Source organism: Dasypus novemcinctus, chromosome 8, assembly GCF_030445035.2.
Source record: "Dasypus novemcinctus isolate mDasNov1 chromosome 8, mDasNov1.1.hap2, whole genome shotgun sequence".
In the NCBI taxonomy this organism is placed as follows: Eukaryota; Metazoa; Chordata; class Mammalia; order Cingulata; family Dasypodidae; genus Dasypus; species Dasypus novemcinctus.
This window is the reverse complement of record NC_080680.1, coordinates 33,903,257-33,929,685: the sequence shown is the minus strand read 5'-3', so window position 1 is coordinate 33,929,685 and position 26,429 is coordinate 33,903,257. Positions and strand designations below refer to the sequence as shown.

General features: G+C 38.3%; 1 protein-coding gene across 4 annotated transcripts in view; it reads left to right on the top strand.

Annotated features, from left to right (window-relative positions):
• Positions 1 to 25,174, top strand: part of OSTF1 (osteoclast stimulating factor 1) — a 48,230-nt gene extending 23,056 nt beyond the window's left edge. For 3 of the 4 annotated variants that reach the window (XM_004464325.5, XM_023590474.3, XM_023590473.3), the window contains exons 3-10: positions 6,860 to 6,910; positions 9,561 to 9,624; positions 11,163 to 11,216; positions 13,102 to 13,209; positions 14,143 to 14,192; positions 17,896 to 17,974; positions 20,656 to 20,754; positions 24,680 to 25,174. In XM_004464325.5, coding sequence (XP_004464382.1) covers positions 6,860 to 6,910; positions 9,561 to 9,624; positions 11,163 to 11,216; positions 13,102 to 13,209; positions 14,143 to 14,192; positions 17,896 to 17,974; positions 20,656 to 20,754; positions 24,680 to 24,738 — 564 coding nt within the window. In that variant the 3' untranslated portion in view covers positions 24,739 to 25,174. Of the gene's footprint in view, positions 1 to 6,859; positions 6,911 to 9,560; positions 9,625 to 11,162; positions 11,217 to 13,101; positions 13,210 to 14,142; positions 14,193 to 17,895; positions 17,975 to 20,655; positions 20,755 to 24,229; positions 24,364 to 24,679 lie in introns of those variants that run through there. The other variant, XM_071216676.1, reaches the window with a different exon arrangement.
• The last annotated feature ends 1,255 nt before the right edge of the window (positions 25,175 to 26,429 follow it).

Below are 26,429 nucleotides of genomic sequence, written 5' to 3'. Positions count from 1 at the left end.
GAAGAGGAACAGTAGATGCATGGAACATCCTTGGTAGGTTCTAGAAATGGACACCATGGCTTGGAAAGTAGTGAAGCAGGGAGAGGGAGGTAGGAGATGTGCTCAGGGAGGTGGGGATGGAGAGGGAGAGCAGGTCATTAGGGCTTTTGGGTCTCATTTGGATTTTGCTCTGGGTAAAGTGGGAAGCCATTGGCGGGTTAACAGTGCAAGAGGGTGTAGAAAGTTAAGTTTTAGAAGAAACATCGTTCTATCTGAGGTGTGGAAAATTGTCTAGGAGAGCAAGAGTGGAAGCAGAGTGGACACTGGGGCAGATGAAAAAGAAACCAAGAAGGGAAACCCATTCTTACTGATTTTCCTTCCTTACGTACTAGAGACTAGAGCCTTCCCTCAGTGGGCAGCCAGCTTGCTCCTGGCTTTACCTGGGCTTGCCTGAATCCCACTGTTCCTGGGATCAGAGACACCTCAGAAGGTGGCACAGAGCAAGTCGCTCTGACCGTTGGTTAACTGGAATCAGGCCAGGGTCTGCTTCAAATCCTAAACTTCTTTATTCACTTTGTGAATTTACTTAACCTCTCTGTCATCAGTTTCCTGTTCTGAGCATGGCACAAGATAAATGTTTAAAGCCTACTACATGGTGAGCACCAGTTCATGATAGCATACTGTAGCTCATATGGAGTGTGTGGTATTCAGTTGAGTTCTCCCAAAACTTCATATCCAGTGTTTCTGGAAAAAGAAAAGGGTTGGTTTCTTGGGATGAGTCTTTCATTTTTAAAATTCTCACCAAGAGGTTCCAGTGGCCTTTCTGTGTTAGTGAGGTTGGGGAATTGGTAGGGAAATGTGAGATCCAGAAGTCATTGACATTGTCCTCTGTATACAGGGAGGGCTATCATGTCATTGTTCTTATCAGTTTCCTAGGCTGCCTCCCTACCTTGAGAATAGAATGTGCGTTTACTCAGTTTTGAGACCTGATGTATTCTTGACTTTCTTTCTCCCCCCATAATCTAATTGGTCAGCACTTTGTCCTTTCTCACACCTTCCTCCTCCTTTGCCCCTCACGACCTTGTGTCTTTACTGGCTTCTGGAATGGTTCTCTAGCACACACACTCCAGCTTCTCTATTCTCTCTGTAATTCTGCAACCAGACTGATTTTCTTAAAATGTTGCTTTGATCTTTCACTTCTTCAAACCTTTATTGGACTGAGGACATAATTTTTCACAGTTCAGCCTACCATTCCAATCCCATGTCCTCTGCTGAGCTTCCCCTTCTTGAACCTTCCAGTCTAGGTTGGTCTCACAGTAGAACCCATCTCAGAATCCTTTCTGGACTCATGGCATTGACCCCCTCTAAAGTCAGATACTTCCCCTTTCATAAAGACTTCTCTGACCACTTCCAGCTAGACATGGGATTCTGTTCCCGCTTCTGAACTTATACAGTTGGTATTTTGGTTCTGCAGTATCTGGGAGCCAGAAGAGCACAGGGATTTAGAGCCCCCACTAGGTTTTAGGACCAGCTCTGCCTCTTAGCTCAGCTGGGTCATCTTGGAGAAGCTAGCCAACCTCTTTGTGCCTAAAAATAATAATGATCTCATGTTGGAGATTTGGGCCCGAAGGGTATCGGGAATAAAAGAAAGAGAAAGAGAGAAGGAAACAAGGAGAAAAAGAAAGAGAGAGAGAGCTGGGATCAGGGGGTCTGTGAGTAGAGACTCCTCAGATTCATCAGAGAAGTTTATTGATCTCAGGGGCTTCCTTTTATATCCCCTCAGTCTGTTAAAGCAGGCTATTATTCCTAGTTAGTTATTACCGTTACATCAACCCATTCCAGTAAAAGTAGATACACATCTAATGCACAGGACCTACATGATTGCACCTCTAGGTACAATATCACCAAGTTCTTTAACACTATTCTATAAACAAGCCTATAAATCTTGTTGCTCACTTTGCCTTGTTCCACCTGAACACACACATCGCCTTGCTGGCCTTGTGACCTGCATGTAAAGCCATGGTGACAGTATGTCTCAGTGGTCAAGGAAATAACTTGCTTAATGGGAACAATGTGTCTTTGTTTCCCACAATCTCATAGGGTTTTTGTGAAAATTAAGTGAGCTTAATTATGTAAATTATTGCCATTAAGGAATAATGATTACTATTAGGAGGACTAATGGTTGCTGTATTAGTAGATATTTAACAAATAATTTTTGATTGGTTCATATATTGATATATTGGTTACTTTAATTTACTTCCAGTTCTGCTCCAGGATGGATTCTCTCTGTTGCTCTTTTATCTTAGTTATTATTGAATGCACAGGAGAAAATAGACATTGAATTCATTAGGTTTTTGAATATTTTTAATTTAAATTTTAATTGCATTTTAAAAATATCACTGGCTGCAAGGATCCTGGGCTACTGAGCAGTGCTGTGAATTCATCCTGAATGTACTGGGTAGTTAGTAGTGGCTGCCCAAATCTACAGACCCCATACTTTTCCCTTTTCTGCCTCCCCCACAATGCATCCATTAAAAGGGTAGTGTCTGGCAGAGCAGGCTGCCTCCAGCGTCCACTGGTCGTCCTGACTGGCTAGTGCCCATGCTGTACCAGTTATTAAATACTTGGAATATCATCCCAGAACTAGGTTAGTCTTAGATTCCTTTTTTGAATGAGATTTTCTGTTGGGTGAGGCTGGAAACCCAGTTTGGTGTTTCTCCCCCCTACTAGTAGCTGTCTTCTCTGAAGAGATAGATCTGCCGTGGTACATCCCACACTGACCAGGCTTCCTTAAAGTTTTTGGCACCAGGAAAGATCGAAGGGCTGAGGTGGCCTGGGGGGTGACCTTGCTGAGAGGGGCGGCATGCCCAGGGAGGCCTGGGCCCAGCTTCTAGCTACTGTTCCATTCTCCAGAGGCAGCAGTGTCCACCTCAGCCTTGGTAATGCACTAAACAGTTAGAATACTGGACAGCTTGTGGGTCCTGGAGATTTGCATCAACCCATTTCTCATCGGTCATACTCGATGGCAAGTTAGTAGTCCTGGAACGGCCCACCCTGTTTGGCTCTTATCTCTCCATCCAATAACAGCTTTGTGCAGAGACCTGGCTGGACTGGACAGGCCAGTGTAAAGATGTTCTGACGGGGAGAGGGCAACATTTCCTCTGTGCCTGGTGGTTCTCTAAAGGGAAGCCAGTGGATCCTTGCTCTGATCATGTATCATTTGCTGAGCTTTGCTAGATGTATAGCATCTTGTGTAAAGGAAGGAGCTCTTGACTGGGACTCTGAAGGCTAGGCCTGACGCCCACTAACTATGTGTATCGGGGCAGGTTCTTCTACCTCTCCGAGTTTAGTTGTGAAATGGAGATAATACCTCTGGCCCAGCTCTGCCAGGTGGGTTGCTGTGAGGATCAAATGAGGTCAAGTATGCTTTGCAGGTATAGGGAGCGCCTTTGTTTTTGATGTACTTGCATTCTGGGGGTGGGGGTGGGGGTGGGGCAGTGACATATTTTCCACGGCCACCAGCTTTTAATCTGGTCATGTCACCATGACCGCCAGTTACGACTGTGGGTGACCTCTCTGCCTGCTTGGCAGCATCATGGTGGCTGAGAGCAGGGACTCCAGAGTCTGACTGCCTTGGCTCTAGGCTGGGTTCCACCAAGGACTGGCCATGTGGCCTTGGGCAAGCTTCTCATCTGTATTGTGAGGGTAAGACTAGCTCCCATGTCATAGGATTGTTGGCGAAGATTGAATTAGTTAATATTTGTAAAGTCCAGACCACTGCCTGGCACATGAGTTCTATACCAGAGTTTTAAAAATAAAAACCTTTGTGGAGAATTTCATTTTTTTTTCTTTTTATTAACTTTTCGGGGCTCTGAATTGTCAAATATGAAGAGCTTCAAAAATATCACAGGTTTTCTAAAATCTTTCTTAGAAAATATATGTTTGCAAAAGCCAAGAAAATTAATAGGTTAGAATGGAAATACATGTTTCCAAGATTGTACTTATCCTTATATCATCCCAGCAGCCAACAGCTTACATGTTCTGAAACCTTTGTGGATTTTCAAGGAGAGAGGAAAGGAGAAATGTGGTCAAAAACCAAAGAACAAGCTGGAAATAGAGAAGTGCATACTTGATTGTTTTGTTATTTTCCCATTTCTGGACCATGAATATGATGCCAGGAATTTAAAAAGTAGATCCTTGTTGAGCAATTTATATTAAGTGCCCTGCTAGAGTTTCTTAATGGAAAATGTGAATCTTGTAGGTAAAATTGATCTAGTTTTTAAAATTACTTTGTTTTCTGAATTGCCACCAACAGTATAAAGAATTTGATAGACCTCTTCCTTAGCTAGGTTAGGAAAAACTACCCCTTGTTTCTCTGGAAGAAGATATTTTACTGGTATAGTATTGTATGTCTGGGAGCTATTGATAAAAGAGAATAAACTATCCACCATTGTTTCTCAGGATGAAAAAATAGAACTTTTTTTACTTGTCTGAAATTGACTGCCATGTTGTTGTTGCCTTAGTTGCAAAACAAATCCTACCTAATGGATGGCTTGTGGCAGACACCACGATTTAACAGCAGGCATTGATTTAAAAACCGAAACAGCACTGAGAAGTATCAAAATGACCGTGCTTAGTGACTGATGTACTTCACCAAACCACGAAGGACAAGAATTAAGAGTTTTAATCATTCTCGGCTTTATTAACTTTTTTCTTTGGCTTCCTTACTATATATAAATATATAGTAATATATATTTTATTATTATTAGGAAAGTTGTGAGTTTTCAAAGCAATCACGTATAACGTGCAGAATTCTCACACATCACCCCTCCACCAACACCTTGCATTGTTGTGAAACATTTGTACAGATTATGAAAGAACATCAGATTATTACCCCTTACTATAGTCCATAGCATTTGCTTGGTGTATTTTTCCATATACCCCTATTATTAACACCATGTATTAGTATTGTACATTTGTTATTGTTCATGAGAGAACACTCTCATATTTGTACTTGTATCCACAGTCTATCTTCCACCACATGGTCACTGTATTATACAGTCTGTGCCTTGTAATTCTATCCAGAGTGTACACTCAGTGGCTCCCACTTTCATCACAGTCATTGCCTCAGTAAAGACTTTATTACTTTTTTGTGAGAAGGACTAATCATAGGTGTGTGTGTTTTATTTCCTTAAGCTGTTTGTTCAGTATTTTTTCATAATGTGCCTTTTTGTTTCAATATGAATGGTTTTATTAAATGTGGAAATTTAGGTAAACTTGACTTTTGTGATTTTAGGAGGAGACTAAAACTGTAGGGAGGGATGACCCCTTAACTTCTGTGAAAGCACAGATTGAGGAGGGTTCATTGTAAGCCAAAAGGGGGCGAGGTTACCATTGGGGGAAGTGTAGAGTGAGAGTGGCCCCTGATGATTCAAATGTCTTTTCCTCAGGTCTTGTGGGTTTTAACTAATTTTGTATAGCTTGTGCTCTGTGTAAATCTTATCTCTGCTTATTAAAGTGTAAATGTAACAGGTATTTCAGGAAGTTGCCTTTTAAAGAAACTCAACCATTTTTTTGTTATCATTAATAATCATTTAATAATTTTTATATTTGCATTTATTATGCATCTGAATAATTATGTACTGTGGTTGCTTGAAGCATAATGTAGCTGCTATAGTCTTCATTTATATTCAGGGAGAAATAGATATAATAATAATAGTAATAATGTACAACTTTGAAATGAAATAAATTACTAGTGCAGAGTCATTTTACAGTCCCATTCTGCCCCTGAGAGAGGAGGTAAACAAATAGAAAAATGAGGGGATGAAATAATTTATTTCACTAGCATAATTTTTACTTGTATTGAACAATACCTATAATCAGAAGATACCAAAACCTTTTTTTTAAGTATTTTCCCCACCAAAATTACTAAAGTAATATATATTCATGATAGAACATTTCGTGTATAATTGTGATCTGTCTTACCCTATGTGAAATTTTGTGCCCTACATTCTTTTTTTTCAAGTGCCCTGTTTCACTTCTCGTGACTCCATAAATATTTCTCAGTGTCTGAAATTCACTCTCAATAAGCATCACCCTATTTCCTCATAATATCCTGATATGCATTATCTACTGATGGGAAGAAGATGTTTAATTAAGTTGTCTGACTTTGTTCAGATAGTTTGTAGGACATTTGGCTGGTCCAGGCCAGAGCACATCTGTGCAGTTAAACTAAACCCCTTGGAGCTGCTCGTGTCTGGACTGAGTTACTGCTTCAAATCTTTCAGCTCAGCTCTTTATTCTTAATAATGGTTGAGTTATGGATTAATTATCCTCATATATGACATTTTTATTCTCTCAGAAGATAGGATAGTGGCTTCCTTAAAATAAGCAGATAGCATATGATGAGATTGAAATGTTTAAGGATTGAGCCATAATTATTGATAAACAAAGTTTCCGGCTATTTTTCATGGCTTTAATTCTAGGCAATTTAATCTAATTCTGTCCTTTTTTTGAAAAAATTTAATAAATTGATACGTTTTAACTTTGGGTATTTTTTCAAGAAAGAAGTACTATTAATATTTTATTTTGATGTAAAAATAGTACTGAGGAAGAATTTAAAGTATTTGTATCAAGGGAAGGTCCTAATTTGTTATATGTATCTGAAATTTCACCATCTGGAAAACATCTGGTTTTCTGTAGATATATTAGTTTGTTAATAATGTTTTGGTATATATATTATGTTCAGATTTTAAAAAATATATTAAAACTATATTGTTTATAAAAATAATTGGGTTTTAGAATCTATATCGTTTTTATGATCATTATATTGAAATTCATAAAAAAACACATGGAGTCAAACTTTTCTTTTTTCATTTAGCCAGATGAATTGTACTTTGAGGAAGGTGATATTATCTACATTACTGACATGGTAAGCCCAGATAACATTTTATAATATCTCATATGAACTAAGATGTACAAAATAAGATTATTTTATATAGCCATAATGTATATTATTTAAATGTGTGTCTCTATTGGCAATTATATTGAAATAAATGTATATACAAATCTGTTCATTTCAGCACAATTTATAATAGCATACAATTAGAAGTAGCCTATATGTCCATCAATAGGAAAATAGTTAAATTAACTGATATTTCCTCAAATGTATTATTATGCAGCAAAAGGAAGGAGGAATATCTCTACTATGGAGTATTCTGTAGTATATGCTTTGTAAATAACGAGCAAGGTGGAAAAAAGTAAGACTACTGTGCTCCCACTAATTTAACAAAGGGTGAGATGAAATGAATACAGATATACCTATTTGCCTGGATTTAAAGTAAATTTAATATAAACTATAAAATAAACTTTAAAAAAAACACGGTTCTTTCCACAAGGGGGAAGGGAAATAAGGTAAACATAGAAGATATGCTTTTAAAAAATATACCTCATTTTGGAGATTTGATTTCAGAATCCTGTAAACTTACATAGTTATAAAACTCAATTTGTAAAAAGTCAATCCCTAAGAATTAAAAACAGAATGAATCTAATGACCCTAATTGTATCCCAGTAAGTGGCATTATTACACAGAGAGGAATGATTTCAAGTGACTTTAACACTAAGTAATTTGATTAAGCTTCCCTAGTAGAATATATATAAAAGGGCAAATAGACTGCCTGCTCTTAAATATTGTGAACTGTTTTCAGTCATGATGTTGTTGGGGAAGTATTGGTATTGCTTTTCTGAGATTGTTGCATGTGTATTGTGGTTTAGAGCAAATGAGTCATTAGGTAAGAGGTGTTGAGAAGTAGAATTTTTGGCAAGGGCGAAAGGAGATACAGGTGTAAAATCAACAACGTTAAGTAAAGACTTTCTAGTCCTGCATTTGAATTGGAAGTATTATGATATCTTTTATCTGAAGTGAAACAGAACAAAGTATTTCCTGGTTCTCTCCTTTGAGAAGTCCTAGGAAAAATGACCAACCCAGTAATAATATATGTCATTTCCCATTAAAAGGAGCAAAACTCCTTTGGGAATTGCCCGGTACCAGGACTAGGGCAATAAAGTTACAAGATGAGCCCAGATATCTTGTTTTTAGAAAGCAAGGGAAGCTACCAAAGACTACCAAAAAGCCATCAAAGGTCACATTGGAAAGACTCAGGGAGTGACTTGACGAGGCTTCCACTGGCCAATTGAGCACCAGTTAAAGCAATTCCCAAGGACTGAAATACATCAAATATGTTTACATCTGTTAGTTCCTAAAGACATTCCCAAACAGTCATCATTGATCACCCTGAGAGAATGCTAAGAAAACAACTTTTTGTCTTGAAACCAGTCAGGAAAGAATCAGCATTTATCCTGTCTTTTCTCTGTGGACTACAACTCTCCATAATCTGAGAGTTGTTGAAGCTAAATTTCTCTTTAAAGAAATATTCCAGCTATTTTAAATTAAGAAAAAGTGATAGAATTCCAGTGTTACTATTTTGCAACCCCTATGAAATAATGGATCCAGCTAATGATCATCAGTGGCTACCAACATAAAAAGAGACTACCAGACATTATGTGTTTCCTGATGGAAGAAGTCATCTGTAAAATAAACACACCAAAAAAAACACACCAAAAACAAAAACCCTGAATCTAATATTAGTTTAGATTGTGGAACTAAGTACTAAATTATAGGCAACACAGGGCACAGAGGCCTATATTTGGTTATAACACAGGGACACAATGGACAAAATTGAGACTGTCAGAAACTCTACAGGTCAAACAATCTGATTTCTTCATGTATGTTGCAAGGAGTGAAAAAGTGATGGAAGGGGATCCTATAGTTTAAGAAACATAGGAAAATCAATGTCTGGCCTTTATTTGGATTCCAAATTATAGAGCAATTAGAAAATTTGAGTATTGACCTAGATGCTTGATGATATCAAGGAATTAATGTTGAAAAAAATGCAAGGTATTGGTATCATAATCACAATTACGTCTTCTTAAAAGTCCTTATCTTTCAGAGATATATACTGAAATGTTTGCAGATGAAATAATATGATGTCTTGAATTTATTTCAAAATAAACTGGGAAGTCATTGAAGCCCGTGGGTGGAGATATATATGAAACAAAACTGGCCATGAATAAAAAGTTCATGAAATTGGGAAATGGATGTATTTGGGTTCCTTATACTGTTCTCTTTACTTTTGTATAGGTTTAAAGATTTCTACAATAGTTATTTTTTAAAAAAAAAAAGGTGAAATTAAGAGGTCTTCAGAAAACAAAAAATATCTAGGATTCTGGACAAGTAAATCTATTAATTATGTCAAGTATAAACTAAATAGTTTTTACTTATCTTTCATGTTATATCTGGTTGGTTGGTTGGTTTGTTGAGGCTCTGGACAAAGTGTATTTGAAAGTGGCAGGCAGATGCATTTATAATTGAGTAAAGGGGGATGACAGACCGTGGCTAGGAAGCTTGGGTGGGGCAGTGGACACTTTGCAGAACAGGGATGCTCGATGAGCCAAATGGTTTTTAAAGTGATTTGAATATAAACTGTATTTGGCACCTCGTAATTTAACCCATCTTTCACCAGACTGATACCAATTGGTGGAAAGGTACCTCCAAAGGCAGGACTGGACTAATTCCAAGCAACTATGGTAAGCATTGCCATGATGGCTGTATTCTAGCCATACTTCATTCATTTTCAGATACCAATTTCTGAGGCCTTTCGGCTGGTGTGGTTGGGAAACCAGCTGCTGGTCCACAGCACTTTCTCCTCCAGGAGCCTCCTGTTAATAAAATGGTCACAAACACCAGATGTGCTTGAGCCCGACTCGTATACTTCAGAAAATGCATTGTAGCTATGTCGAACGAAACTCATGGTTTCCAAGGACGTACTTATGGTTTGCTTCATTCACCCCTTAGCCCCAATTCCTTTTTCCTTTTTCTTTCCCCGCCCCCCCGCCCTGTCCCTAAGATTGTTTTTAGAATAGCCCTTTCATTTGTGATGAAGTTACCCAGCCTTGTTACTTCATGTTTGGGACAGTGATGTTCATTGGGTACTTACCATAGCAGTTTGGGAGGAGCTTGGCCTCTGCCCTGAAGCCACTTCTAGTTGGAAGAGGGATAAAACAAGACAAAAATACTTATCTAGAAATTGGCAGAGTGAAGTAAAAGGAGCACAGGATTGGTAAATTGCTGGCCTGGGTTTCAGTCCTTTTTCTGCAGCTTCCTAACAGCAAGGGACCTTAGTTATGATATTAATCACTATCTTTGGGTCTCAGTTTCCCTATATATATAATAAGAGGGCTGGATTTATTAACATGTAAGATTCTTTCCAGCTTTAGCGTTAGATGACTCCTTAGATCAATAGGGCTGGCATCAGGCACCAGTCCCGAGCTCTGGGCAGGGGCTTAGACCATTTCAGGAAGGCCCTGGTTTGCCCTGGTCTAAGAACAATCCTGTTCTTGGCCAAAGAAGACTTGAAACATTTCTACACTCCTTTAAGCCTTTGAAATTCCAAGTACACATTTACTGTGCATTCCATTTCCAGTGGAAAACTGTGTGTCTGCTGTTTTGGATCCCCTGTAGCCAAAGGAGTGGCCATTGCAACCCTTTAATAGTGGGAAGGAGTGGGCTGAAGTAGCATTTGAGCAACAGCCTCTGTTTACACCTGCTAATTATAGGACAACAATGAATACACCTACTGTAGAGGGAGGGAGGTATACCGAGTATCCTTTCTGAACACAGGAAGCAAGAGTCCTCCTTCCCACTTCTTGTATACAACACAAGAGAAACAATTATTTTCAGGCATGTTAAAGTAGGATGTTTTACAGAATGTATAAAGGAACACCACATACTTTCTTCTGTAGTTTTGTGGCTAAGTTTGTTACCTGAGTAAACTGGTGTACAGATTGTGGACCCGTTTGTTGTTATTTGTTTATCCTTCCCATTAATTGCTGTGTTCTTGCCTTATTACTGGGCTTGGTTTCGTGTAATACATAATTCAGCTGCTTTTAAAGCAGGACATATCAATTTGATTTCTTACCTTTTTTTTTTCCCAAACAAAGTAAGGGGACACTGTATTCTTGAAGACACTGACACTCCCGAGCCTGGTGGCCCTGTTGAGGGCGTGCCTTCAGGGAGGCATTTGGTTGGCTCTCTCAACATTGTGTTTACGCTTTTTTCTCTTTAGTGGCTGAGCAGGCAGAATCCATTGACAATCCATTGCATGAAGCTGCAAAAAGAGGTAGGTGTGATTCTTTCTGAGTTACATAGCACAGAACAGGGTTTGAGTATATAGTATGTTGAGTTTGGGCAAAGGTATACACCCATGTAACCAGCACCCAGTCAAGATCTAGAACATTTCTTTCATCCCAGAAAATTCCTCATATCCCTTCCCAATTAAGCCCTCTGTCTCCCAGAAGCAATCTCTGTTCTGACCTTCTGTTACCATAGAGAGATAATGTGGGACTTTAATTTAAAATGTCAGTCAACAGACACTTCTGAGTACGGTACCTACCCTTCAGAGGTGGGGGGAGGCAAGTGTTTCTACCTAGCCTACAACTTCCAGAGCTCAGTCTGGCAGGGCAGGTGTATGTGTAAGAGATGGTTGTAGTTTGGTGTGATAGTGCAACATTTGAAGGGTATTTAAGTTAAACAGGCTGTAGAGGCCTGATTAACTAGAGGGCATGGCAGTGGAGGCCTCCTGGGGATGCAGCATTTAGGGGAGTGTTGGTGCACTGCAAGTGTGTCTGTGGGGAAGGAGAACTGAGGGAGGGAGGGAGCATCTAGGATGAGCTTGGGGTGGAGCCATGGCCAAATGATGGTGGGTGGGCCTTGTACCTTGGGCTTTATTCTATAGATCGTTGGGGGTGATTCCTGCTCCTCACACCTCAGGGATACTTGGCTACATCTGGAGATATTTTGATTCTCATGGCTGGGGAATTGCTACTGTCATCTTTTGGATGGAGACCAGGGATGTCACCAAGCAAGCTTCAATGCACAAGACATCCCCCTGTTGCCGCCTTTCTCCACCCCTCCTCCCCTTCCAGCCCCCACCGTCCTTCCCGCCAGTCCCGCCCATATTGCCAACCCACAATCTGCCCTCTTCCCCAGTAACTGCTTACCTCAGGTCTATCCATCAGCTTCAGCCTGTCCACAGCCGCCCCTTAGCCAACCCTCCCTTCATCACGCCCCTCCCTCTACCCAACCCTATATAGCTAAGTGTACTTCCGTAATAAAGCAGACCTGTTCCTGCGCTCAGGCGGTCTCCGTGGTTCTTTCCTAACCGCGCGTCCCCCACGCCTGGAGAGCCCCGGTGCTCTATCCCTGGAGCACCCCCCGCCGGCGGTTCGGTAGGAGCTGACCCCCCCCCCCCCCCGACTCTTGGGCCTGAGCGAGACTGAGACCTCCCCGCTCAGCTATATCCCCCCACAACAAAGAATGATCTGACCCCAAATGTCAATAGTGCCACTGCAGAGAAGCCCTACTCTGGATAATGGGGAAGTGTTGTAAAGTCTCAGTGAGCTCTAGTTGTGTTTTGTTTTTTTTTTCCTAGTTTAAACCTTTTTGCAACCTGAATAGTCAAAAGGTTTAGAATTGTGGTATAGGAACTATTAAACTGTTATTTTAAAGATTCTTTGTAAATTAGATACTTAGGGCATCAGCCTGACGATTTTAAATTAATAGTTATACTTTAATATATAAGAACATCAACTTTGAGTGGTTATTTAATGTTTCTTTTCTTGTAAGAACAGAAAATGCATTTTAAACATGAATATGAATAGTGTCTGCTTATTCTTAGGTTTAACTACCTGCCCCCCCAAGTTCCAGAATTTCACAAAGAAAAATAATTTCTTTTCTTTTTTTAAACAGAGCAGAAATACTTTAAGTAGACCCTTTTAGGCAACTCTTCCCGTTAATCTACCATTAAAAATTGATGTTAATGGTTTCCATTAATAAACTGGAAGTCAAAGTATACCATAATGAATGCATTAATGGGCAGGCTTTAATTTAAGACTTGCTGATTAATCCACTGCAAATGGAAATTTATGCAGGATGAAGCTGATTTAAAAGCAAAACAAAACTTAAAACGTTTCGTTGTGTTTTTTATAAATGTAAAATTCTTTCAGGCAACTTGAGCTGGTTGAGAGAGTGTTTGGACAACCGAGTTGGCGTTAATGGCTTGGACAAAGCTGGAAGCACAGCCCTATACTGGGCTTGTCACGGGGGTCACAGAGGTATTAAATTTTGTTTGTTTTTATAAGTGTCTGTGCTGCTGAAAATGTGCTGTGCCCTAGGGGAGCCAGATTTACTGAAAGGAAAAAAAGTTGGTTAGGCCTTTCAAATCCTTCAGAACATCAGCCAAAAGCTTTGTTCCAGGAAGCTGGTAGATCCGTGGGTAGAATGCAGTCCTTCAGCCTCACACATCGACCTCTCCCAGAGTGGAAACTTCCCTTCCGCTCTCAGGCTTTGAAAAGTGACAGGAAGACAACAGCAATACGAAAGCAAAACCAGGAATGAATCTTCGAGAGAGGAAAGGGGCAGATTTGGCTCTTCTAGTTAGCTTTTTCCAAGATAGAGTTTTATAATTTACATTTTAACCTTAAGGCAAACTATTAAATTTATGAGAAAGGCAGTTTGGTTGGTTCCATTTGTTTAAGTTAGAGATTCAGTTGATATATACTGTTAAAATAAAAAATAATAATAAATTGAATTTCTACATGATTTATCTGCCTGACTGAAAATCTATCCCCCACTTTCTTTCTAGCTTTCCCTGTAACACACAACACTCACACACAAAACCCAACAACTAAAATCAAAGAGCTCAACAAATTAAAAAGCATAGCCAAGGGAAAATTTATGGGTACTTCCCAAAAGTATTTTATTTTAGCTAATATAATATGTTAGTTATGTAAAAATATTTCTCTAATAGATGTCAGATGGAAATGCAGATGCAAAAAGTATTTGAAAAAACAAAACAAAATGCTTTTCCCTAAATAATTCTATTTCTTCGTTCCTTAAGTTTTTCTCTTTACATATAATTGAGAAAATTTATAGCAGGAATTTTCTCTCAATGATTGAAGAGTCTGCTGTTTTAAAATTATTGTGCCTAATTTTGTCAGGCTTTTACTTTTATTTCTTAAAAAATATCTTTTCTATTTGAATTTCAGATATAGTGGAAGTGCTATTTACTCAGCCAAATATTGAACTGAACCAACAGGTGAGACTGCTAACACTGAAATCATTTAACACAACTGTCTTGTTTTCTTTAGTACAGGGTGGTTATGGGCATGAAATATTCTTATTATTTTACAATGACCTTTTTTGCTTTTATTATGTTTTTATAAAAGTTTTAATAAAAATACTATGAGCACTTAGTTTAAAAATTAGTATTGTACTAAAATTAAAATTGCCCAGGCCTCAGAATGCCTATCCTACCCTTCTCATATCCTGTAGCTTTTAGCTATTTCTTCTTGTACTTACCTCCACATTACTAAGTAATATGCTTATGGCATGTATTACAATTCATCAACTTCAGATGTACTTCCTTTTTGACAGGTAAATGTTGAAGTTTGTCAGTTGCCCCAGCTGTTATCATTCCAGCACCCAACTTTTCCTTCTCTCGTGCCCCTTAAGAAATCATATCACAGTTTTGGCCATCTTACTATAGAATATTTATATTATTATGACTTCTAAATTTTATTCATTGCTAAGCCAAGCAATCTATTATGTTCCTTGCTTACATAACTGTTTTGTTTCTGTGCTTAATTATTGACTTTTATTTAGCTTTCTTTGGTGTGTATTTGTTAGCTGTTCATACTCTCTTAATGTACCTTTCCAAAATGTATGTGAGTGAATTATTTTCTCCCCCTCCCCCCCTGGAATTTTACTTCCTGGAGCTGTCCATCCTGTGTCTCTCCAGTCTGCTCAAGTTGACGTCTGCTGCCCTTTGCTGTCTTCCCTGGAATCCCCTCCCCTGCTTTTCTGTGTTGGGAGCTCTTTTTTTTGAATCCTCTCTTGTCCTTTTGATTTACTCCCTTGTTTTCTCCTAGTACATTTTCTAGTAGATTCCTGAGAAAGGGGTGCTTGGGATTGATTATTTGGCTGAAAGGAATTCTAGGTTGAAAATCATTTCCCTTAGAATTTTGAAGGCATGGCTCTATGGTGTTCCAGTTTTGAGGATTGTTTTTGAGGCGGATGATGCCATTTTGATTCCTATTCTTTTGCACCTGATCTGCTTTTTCTTTCTCAGGGTCTTCACTTTATCCTTGGTATCCTAAAATTTCACAGTGATGTACCTTAGGGTGGGCATTTTCCCAATAATTATGGTGAACTCTTTCAGCCTGGAAAATTATCTTGTATTTTTTTCCCCTTTACTCCTCTTCCCCCTTCCCCTTCCCTCCCCTGCTGTTTTTGCTGTCTGTGTCCATTCACTGTGTGATCTTCTGTATCTATGTCTCTTTTTCTCTTCTTTTCTCATTTTTCTGCTCTAGGATTCACCGGGATTTTATCCTGGGGACCTCTGATGTGGACAGAGCTTCCCTGTTACTTGTGCCACCTCAGTTCCTGGTTTCTGTTGCACCTCACCTTGACTCTCCCCTTCGTCTCTCTTTTGTTGCATCATCATCTTGCTGTGTGACTCACTTGTGTGGGCACTGGCTTGCCATGTGGGCTTTCGTGCGGTCACTCAGCTTGCCATGTGGGCAAGCTTTTTTTTTTTTTTTTTTTTTTTTTACCAAGAGGCCCTAGGGATCGAACCCGGGTTCTCCCATGTCGTAGGTGGAAGCCCAATCACTTGAGCCACATCAATTTCCCTATCTTGTAGTTTTTTTAAAGAAAATTTTTTAGGAAATGGTAGAAAATATGATTATTTTCTCTATTTTTTTGTTTGTTTCTGGAATATCCATTAGTAGGATGTTGGAACTCTTGGCTTGAACCTCCAATTTTAGTTTTTTTAGAGATATTCTCACCTTCATCTTTATGTTTCATTTTGGCTCTCTTTTTAATTCCCAGGAGCCCTATATTAGTTTGCTATTTCTGCATTACAAATTATCACAGGCTCACAATTTCTGTAGTCAGAATTTGAGGCATGCTGTAGCTGGGTTATCTGCTCAGGGTCTCACGGGCTACAGTGAAGGTGTTGGCCAAGATAGGTTCTCATCTGGGACTTAGAGTCTCTTTCAAGCTCATTCAAGTTGTTGGAAGAATTCAGTTTCTTGTGTCAGTAAGACTGAGGACCTCAGTTTCTGGAGGTTGACCCTTTCCATAGGTAGTTCACAACATAGCTGCTTGCTTTCACTTTCAAGGTCAGTGGGAGATTGTCAATATGATGCTTCACCTTCTTTTAGAGGGCTCATCTAATTAGGTCAGGCCTACCCATGATTATCTCCCTTTTGATGAACTCAACTGAGTAGAAACCTTAATCATGGGCATGATACCCTAAAATATTCACTGGTTCCACCAATACTCAAAGGGAGGTAATTATGCAGGTCATACATATCAGGGGGCAGGAATCTCGAGGGCCATCTTAGAATTCTGTCCTACACAAGCTTTTTCTTTTATTCTGATTGTTCCTTTTAAATAGCATCTTTTTCTTGTTTTTTTTTTGTGCAGTATCATCTTGTATCTTTAATATATTACATATTTTTAAAACAAATGTTCTTCACTGTACTGTACCTTTTCACTCTGAGATCCATTTGTTTTAATTGTTTTGGTCTTTCCTCAAATATTGGAGGCTTTCCTCAAATGCCTAGTGTCTTCAGCTCTCCAAAACTCTGTGTCCTTGGTGGGGTTTTTCAGCTAGTATACTTCTTTAGAGTGTGAAGTGGTGAGGTCCTGGCTATTTTTCTGGGCAGCACCCAAATGCTAGTAGTGTAAGTATACTGGCATGTGGGACTGTTCAGCTTTGCTGGGAGAGGAGTCTTACTGTTCAGTTTGTAGATTTTCACCTAACCCCCTGTTTTTATTTTCTTGCTTTATTGGTACTTTCTCTTGTACCAAGTATCCATGACCTTGGAGCCTATCTGGTTCATTTCTTGGTAGACAATTTAACCATCTCTACTGGGCCATTTGTCAGCAAGGAGAAAGGAAGATGATATGGGGTTCTGGGGTTCTAATTATTTCTTCTAAACACTTTCAACCAGTATCCCTATTTCACCCTTTTCTTAGTTTCTTAGCTGTAATCACAAATACCATGAAATGGGGTCGCTTAAACCTCAGGAATTTATTGGTTCATGATTTCAGAGGCCAGGAGAAGTAAAAACACTGGGGTATCAGCAAGGCAATGCCTTCTGCTTGAAGACTGTGGTGTTCCAGGACTGGCTGCCAGTGACCCTTGGGCCCTTGGCTTTTCCATTCCCTGGCAATGCACATGGCAGCATCTTGTCTCTTCTGGGTTCTATTGACGTCCAGCTTCTGTTCCTCCATGGGGCGCGGTCTTCATAAAACTTCCAGTAATGGGATCCCTAACCTAAAAATTACATCTTCAAAAGTTCCCATTTACAATGAGTTCACACCCACAAGGATGGCTTAAGATTAAGAACATGTCTTTTCCTGGGGTACATAAGTCAGCCTATCATAGTGCTCAGGCCCCATTCTTGCTCCAGTGTTGCCAGCAATCCCCAGTTCCTAATTCTTGCTAGGTATCTGTGGAGGCAAATCTGTTTGTTTCTTCCTGGTGTTTCCCCCTGCCAGCCTCCACCTTTTAGCTTTTGCTTTGCCAAGTCAGTTTCTACTCCTCTGCATCATTCCATCTTCCAAAAATGTCTCATCTCTCATCTCTTGAGACTTTCCTTGGAATTTTATATGATTTTATATCTTGTTCTCATTTTAGGTTTAATTAGATTAAATCTAAATTAATGTATGTTTTCAGTCCACCCCCCCCCCCCATTTTTAAAATGTACTTTTTCTTTCTACCTCCCTAGAACAAGTTGGGAGACACAGCTTTACATGCAGCTGCCTGGAAGGGTTATGCAGATATTGTCCAGTTGCTTCTGGCAAAAGGTGAAGTTTTGAATTCTACTGGTCTTTGCTTAACCAGAAAAATAATCTACCTTGAATTATTTCACTGGAAATAGCAGGAAGAATAATAGGCTCCCTTATCTTAAAACTGGGATTTTTAAATTTATTTATTTATTGGAGGTACCAGGGCCAGAGGTAGAATCCTGGAACTTATATGTGGGAAGCTGGCACCCAACCACTGAGCTACATCAGCTCCCCTAAAACTTGGATTTTAACCTCTACTTTGTATCATACAGTTGTTAGGATAAGATGAGCTTATTGGAGATATTTGTCTAAGTTTTTGGTTATAAATTATAACCTTGGTAAGCCTTAAAATTACATATGTTACTTTTTTTTTTTATAAGAACTTGTATATCCCTGCAGGATTAAAGGGCTAAAGAAGGAAGTGTCCTATGTGTGTCTCGGGGTGTGTGTGTGTGTGTGTGTGTGTGTGTGTGTATATGGGGGAAATCCTCACTGAGAAAGCTGTGTGGGCAAAATTCGGAGGTCCCTGTCCTCAGGAAAGTCTTGATAGATAAGAAAGAATGCTGTGGCTCTGATTTCCTGCTTTGAGCTGAGCAGATGCTACATGTACAGAGAATGAGAGAGCATAGCTAGAGTTCCTGTCTTTATACAGGTCAGAGGGAACAGTGCAATTACAGTCTGACCACCTCTCCACCTATTTGTCTCTCAAATACAAATGAACCCTTCCAGGGGGCTAGACATATAGGGAGCTCCTAATCCCATATCACGCCGTGGTCCAGGAGGCTATAACTGTAACATAGTAAATTTGAGCCCCCAAGCCTAAGTCATGTGGATGGACTGTTGTCAGGAATCCTCTGGGCAATGCTGTGGGATAAATGGGAGAAAATGGTTTTGATTTTAACTATGTTGATGATGTTAGCACCAAGTCTAAAAAAGGTCAGACACCACGAGGACCACTGCTGTACCCTCGTAAGGGTTCTGACTACAGCTTTGTCCTCTATTGTGGCAGCCACTGGCCACGTGTACCCCTGAGCCCTTGAAATGAGGCCAGACTGAATTGAGATGTACTATAAATGCAAAATTACACACCAGGTTTCTAATGCTCATTGAAAAAAAAAGGAATGTAAAGTATCATGATAATTTTTATATTAAATGCCTGTTGACATGATATTTTGTATATACTGGATTAAATAAAATGCATTATTAAAATTAATTTCACTTTTTGAAAATGTAGCTACCAGAAAATTTAAAATTACACATATGGCTCACATTTGTGGCTCACGTTGTATTTCTACTGGACAGTGCTGGTCAAGGGGGGCAGAGGAAATGGTTGTGTTTCTTCTTTAGTATCACTGTCTCATAATTTCCTGCCTTGACAGGAATTATTCAAATTAGTCATGGAACTCTTAACCCTCAGGAGTCTTTGATGGTAGCAAACTGAGAGAATGAGGTTTTACTTAGAGTACTACCTGTGGAGATATTGGTTCTGCTCAGGAGAAAGAGATTTTGACATAAGATAGCCATATTTCTAATTAAACATACTATTTTCATCTTGATTCAATATTTTCGTGCCTTTAAGTTTTAGAACATTTATTTTTTGTTTATTGAGGATGGAGTGGTTGCAAAGAAAATGGCCCTCTCATACACTGTGGCAGAAACGGTAAATTGGTGATGCCTTCTTGAAAAGCAATGTGACAGTATCTAGCAGAATAAAATATATGCCTATGCTTGCATTCAGTATCACTTCTAGGAAACTCCCTTCAGAAATCTATGATATTGTTGAAGGATGTTCTTTGTAGTATTGTTTGTGATAATGAAAATTAGAACCCCCATCAGTAGAGCAGTGACTAAATTCAATTTGGAATGTCCATAAAATGGAATACTTATGAACATTTATATATTAGGTTTTTAAAAAACAAATCAAACAATACATGTATGATTTTATGCATACGTACATATATGAGACTGAATCCATTGATGCACAAAATCACACCAGCTTGTTGGGAATGGTTGCTTCTGGAGGTAGGTGGGAAGAAATGAGAGAAGGAATGGGACTAAGGGTTCAGCATAATTCCATATTTTTTAATCTTTAACAATGAGAATGTATTCATGAATTATTATGTAATTTTTAACACCATAAAGACAGAGGGAAAAAAAAGTAAATAGAAGATGGACTACAGGAACAATGAATTGCCTCTGGGTTTTATTGTGTTGCAATCTGGCCAGTTGGCACGAGGGTATATACGTACATACATAAAATCTTGATTTCCCTCAAGGTCATCCACACGGTCTTTTCTAAAGACCCTCTTGAGCAGAAGAAAAGGCAGAGGGTGTATTGAATGTAATCTCTAAACTCTCATGTGACCACTGGGGTCTGACTGATGATTTAGGATTTACCAAGGGGGCTGGTATACTCACTGAGGAGTTCACATGTAATTAATTCTACGGAGACTAAGGGAAATGCTTTGTCTTCATTGATCATAATTATCACATGCACAGCAACAAGCTCCTGGATTAAAGATGCTAAATATATTATTATTATGGCCTCCTCTTTTACTGTTTTTGAGAAAGTTTACTTCTGGGCCAGAATTGTTCTATATTTGGCTTTGCCAAAAGTGATTATTTTTGGCAGGAAGAGGATTAGTTGACTATTTTATCTTCAAAAAAATGCCTAATTTGCCTGTCTTGTGTTGGGAAAGGTGCGAGAACAGACTTAAGAAACAATGAGAAGAAGCTGGCGTTGGACATGGCTACCAATGCTGCCTGCGCATCTCTCCTTAAAAAGAAACAAGGAACAGGTATTTGGTTTTAATCTTCCTTTCTCCACTGGCGCCTTCACCACTGACATTTATTAAGTTAGTATCGGGGCAGAAAACTCCTTGCTAATCTCTTTAGGTGATTCTGAAATTTGGTTTTATATCCTTGGTCTAAATTGGAGCCTCCAAAATATCCTCAAGCAAACAGAAATTTGAGTGACCTGGATCTTTTACTGTTTTTGTGTATTCCTTTTGTTTCCTGCAATCAAGTTCTAATCACCTTGATTTCCATTACAGTCCTCATCAGGGAATTCTGGTCTCCATTTCCTTGTTTCAGATATGTCTCTATAAGTGGTTCTCTCTCTGTAAAAATTTTTAAGATTAAGCATTCAAGATTGCCTTGATTATAGTTTGTTTTTATTTAAAATGAAGTTATCAACTGTAAGGAAAATTATTTTAGATTTTGTTAAAAATGCATTCATAGTACCATGATGACTTTAAAAAATAAAGTTAAAGTGTACATTTTTCAAAAGAAAATTACCTATTGATGTGAGAGAGTAAGTTCAAAAAAAATCGGAAAGTTGTTTTAAAAGAAAGGGTGTTAAACTTTTGCATCATTCATGATTACTATTCAGAGACTGGCTGTGTAGTTGATCTTTGGGTCTGAGCTGGAACCCTTCCATGTGTAGCCTACTGAATGTATATCACTGCTAGATTTGTTCTAACTTAGGGATTCCAGAAAGAAATGCCTGGGGAGTGTGCCTTGAACTCTGCTTTCCTACTCCTCCTGTCTACCTTTCCTTTTTCTCTCTCTCATTCTCCATTAGCCTCCTGGCCCATGGGAAGCCCAGGAAGACAGAAATAAGAAAGGTAGAAGGAAATTTGATGGGTGGGCACCTTCAGTCTCACTTCTCAAGCCTTACTCTACTATCTTGTGTTTGACACTTTGCTGCTTTGAAGTATAAGCCAACAAATGATTGTTTATACCACCATTTCCTAGGGAAAAGGAGAAGAATGAAGCACCCAGGTTTTGTAGCTCTTTTGCGTTGCTATTCATCATTCTAAATCTTTTTACAGCCTAAAGTGTGGACTGACCCATGTTGACCTATGTTGATGGAGAATCACAAAACAACTTTTCAGAAAACAAATTTCCATTATAGGCATTAATTCCTTTTTTTTCCACTTTAACTTGAGGTTTTATCACTTTCAAAGTCCTCAGATTTGTGTAATGGGATCCTGATTACTTTTCTGTTTTTAATCATTATAATAATTGAATTCCCATTTTTAAACCTCTGGAAAACTTATTTCTCCTGCAGATATATCTCCTTGTTTTATTACAAGAAGCAATGTCATACTGTCCTTATTCCATTGCTAGCAGAACCAACAAAATAAAATGAGTCCACTGGTTGCCTGCTTTATAAAGTCAGTAGCCCTCTCTTCATGGCTTGCCAGGAGCTTCCCAGAATTATCCTCTTTCCTATCATCAAATTTCCATCACAGCCCTTCTCAGAATTCAATTGGCCCTTTTAGCTGTTCCAGATACATCTTAGTTTCAGATTTTATTGTTTTTTTTTTTGTTTTTTTTTAAATTTAGTTCATCTATAGGGTGAATCAGTAATCACTTTGGGATTTCTTAATTATTTAAGCCATTGAACGCTCACTGCCAGAGCAAGTCTTTCTTTAAAATAGTAAGTCATGCATAGAAGGATATAGTATTTCTTTAAAATAATACGTCACACATAGAAGGATAAAGGTTCCACTAAGTGAGTGAGAAAGTATTTCTCAGATTAGCTAGTGTTCCCCAGCTGTTGACCCAGAAGCTAAATCTGTAGCTATGTGGAGAGACAGTTTTTCTTGAGGTCTACTGCTTCTACTCTTGGCTGCCTTGGTTGGGTCAGGAAGTAGGACTGTGGCCTAACTTCCTTTCTCTGCCACTGATTTCCTGTAGCTATGTGACTACCTTTAGGATGTTGTGACTAAAGAACAAGGTTTCTAATATGGAGAAGGTTATCAGTCTTGTGTGTACTGTGAGCGTGATCATGATAGGGCAAGAAAAATGCCAAACCCCTCTCTGACCCCAGAGAACTATACTCCCTTTTCTAGTAATCATTTTTCTAAATGTATATAAAGCTTTTTTAGGAAAAAAACCAACTACATCATTAGCATGTCTAAAAATTAACAGTAATCCCTTCATAGAATCAAGTACCTTGTTATTTACATTTCCCAATTTTCTTATGTAAGTTTGTTTATTCTTAATTTAGTTCATTATAGTTTGTCTAAGTCAGGGTCCAGATAGGGTCAGAATATGATTGGTAGATACGACTCTTACTTTTCTTTTAAATCAGTGTTTCCTCTCCCTTTCCTTGTCTCTTCTTTTTTAACCTTGCAATTTGTTTATTAAAGAAAGTGGGTCAATTGACCTGTAATTGCCCTGTCTGGATTTTGCTGATTGCATTCTTATGGTGGTATTTATCGTTCCTTTGTCACCTGTATTTTTGGTCAGGTGGTGTTAGATTTAGAGGCCTGAACATATTCAGGTTTTGGCTATCAGTCATCTATATTAGCGGTGGAAGAAGAATAAATACTTCATGTAGAATATTGTAATCTTCTATAGCAGGCATATAATATCTGGTTGTTACTCTCCCTGTGATTTTAGCATTGATTGAATGATCATTATCTAGACCCATTTTTTCACTAATGGTTGCAAAATGGTGACATTCTAATTATATCACTCCTTTTCCAGTAATTAGATGGAGTTTTCTGTAAAGAAAAATTTTCTCTTTTCAACTGGATGGATATCCAGAGGTATAATTGATACAGCAGAGGCAGAATAAATGATTGATTTTTGCCCTTTATTTAAGAATTTTCAAAATAATGAACTGGTTCCCTGCCATTCTCCAAAGGAGACCTGTGAGTTCTTTTGGGTATGTGTTAAAACATTCACTGTATTTTATTCCATTCTATTATAGTTAGTATCCTGATTGAAAATCCATCTTCAGTAGGAACCTCTTCAGGTTGGATCCTGAACTTTTTAACATGGCCCTAATAGTCTTTGATAGGATTTTACTTTATGGCATGACAGAAGAATTTCAGGCCCATCTTTTAAATTTCCTGCCCTGGACATGGAATCAGTCATATCTCCAGTGAGCCATGGTGATATGGTATTTAGAGACATGATCTGGGTGCTGTAACGTACATTAATTGAGCTCCAGCATTGTGCCTGAACTTTTATTCAAGTTTTCCCCCTAAAATTGTATCTAGGATAACCTGTTATTATAGGAAATTGATAAGACAGTTGAACAGGTGAACAGTTAAAGATTAGGTGTCTTCCTTTTGAACCTTGCCCAAGGTCAATTTGGTATTTGGGTAGAGATCAGCTCTTTCTGTGTAAAACCTTTATTTTTCTTTTCATTTTATTCTTTTGCCTCTGAATATACTTTACTTGACTGTGTTTTTCAGAATGAAACTGAAGCTGCTTTGTTTTCATTCTCTTTCTTTTCCTTTTCCTCCCTGTCAGTTATCTTTCTACCCAGTGACCTTGCCTTCAGGTAAGGCAGTGGGCTTGGACTGATGGAAGCCTCATGAGTCACTGGTGGAGAAGAGGTTGGAAGCATCTTTATTGGAGTGGAGTGGCTTGTGGCGTGTTTCCTATTGGTCACAGTGCATGCGGCTGGTCGCTTTCTGTTGGGGTTAAAGTATTGGTATCTTAGCACCATGCACTTTACTTTTCTGCACATCTAAGAAATGTGCAGACTATTGTGTGTCAGCAGCTGTTGCTGCAGAAACTTAGCAGTTAGGCTAAACAAATGTGAGAAAAGATCCCTGGGGAAAGTAGACAATCTCTGGGTCAGAGGGAAGATTATGATTTGTTGAATTGTCAAGAACCTTGAAAGTGGAAAAAAAAACCAACAAAACCAAGCAGTTTTGGTAATTTTTCTGTTTTGCTTTCTCCCTCTATTCCTTTTAGATGCAGTTCGAACATTAAGCAATGCTGAGGACTATCTTGATGATGAAGACTCAGACTGATTCCCTTCTGGAGCTTTGAGATCTAAAATTTCTGTTCCTTTTGCCATTCCAAAACCTTGTCTTTGCCAGAAGAGTATTGGTAACCGGAAAAAAAAAAAATCAATGAACATGGCAGTATTACACTGTGTTTAGGGAATGTGTAAATGAATGGTTCTTACCTTTGGTTTGCCAGTAAGTGACTGGATACTTCGCTGTATAAAATGCATTTATGTTCACTAGAGTAGAAAAAGGAGAGATTATTTCTATTTATCAAGCTAAAGGATTTTAAGAATTTTTTTCCTTTTAAAAAAATCAGGATTTTTTTTTAGTTCTTTACCTCAAGGATTGAGATATTTTGAATGGATTTTTCAAGGGGGAAATGCTTATTATAATAATAAACCAAAATACTTAACAGGAAATTGTCAGTTTTTCTGACGAAAATAAACATTTTAAGATACTTTGTTCCTTCTGTCTGTTTTTGTGCTGCCAGTCATTGCTGGTAAATGAATAAAGCTTTTTATATTTATGTTTAGGCTAAGAACTGATTTTATCTTATTTTTTGAGTTATATTTTATATTTATTAGCACAGAAAAATCACAGAAGCCAAATATCTGGCCAGCTTCATATATGTGCTTTGCTTAAAGTTAATATGATAATCATTGAGAAGATACATTTCTAATAAAATATGTAACTTTAATAATTACTGTGAGATTTTCAGTTTTATCTCCAGGTTTATGCTGAGTATGAAGAAGCCAGCAACTCATCAAGGTTTGCTTAAAGTTTGAAAGGTTAAAAAACTTGATTTCCTTACCATGGACAAGTTCATAGCCTTCCACATAAAGTAGCCAGGAGCCCTGAAATTTTTTGGGTTGTTTTTCACTTTGATGACGCCTGTTTTCTCAAAGCATGGGTCTAGCTCATAAATGATTCGGATTCATTTGCAAAAGCAGAAAAAGAAAAAACCCAATATGTCAATTAGCTATAAGGGAGCCTTCTACATCACTGAAGTGACAATTTGAGGTTGTAATTTTGCATTGCTGCAGCAGTAATTTAAAAAATGACATGGCCATTGGAATTCGCCTATTTCTAGGCCCTAAGCCCTGAAATGTGTTTTGCAAGAAGACACACTGATGAAGAGAAGGAAATGTCTGAAGAAGGAAGTGGGTTAGCTCAAGAAACAAATAACTCCCTCTATAAGAGTTTCATCTGTCTGTGACTGGTTTTTCTCTCTGCAGGAGCCTTGAGAAAGATACACTGAGAAGGCTGTTTGAGACCTTTCTAATGCCTTCTAATCTTCCATCTAAATTTTAGTAGAAAAAGAAATCTGTATAAGCAAAGGATGAGTCAAAATTCTGGAATTAATAAAAGGGGTCTTTTCTTTTCAAAACAAATATTAAATTTCAGTTAAATGTTTATATTGCTTCTTAAGCATAACATTGAAGATATGAAATCCTTTGGAAATGTCATTTCTTCCCATAGAACCTTTAAGGACTTGTTTTTTAAATTGGGGCTTGGCCTTAACAAAAAGCTTTTGGAGACCTCTGTAACATTTTGCTCTTATATATTTTCGCCCAGGGTAATTAGGGTAGAAGATAAATAAACTCTTCATTTTTTAACATTGACAGGGACATATAATTTGTATAAATATAGATAATTTTAATGGAAATAGTATGTGCCTTAATTAGGTATTTATTTATTTGAGGAGAAGAATA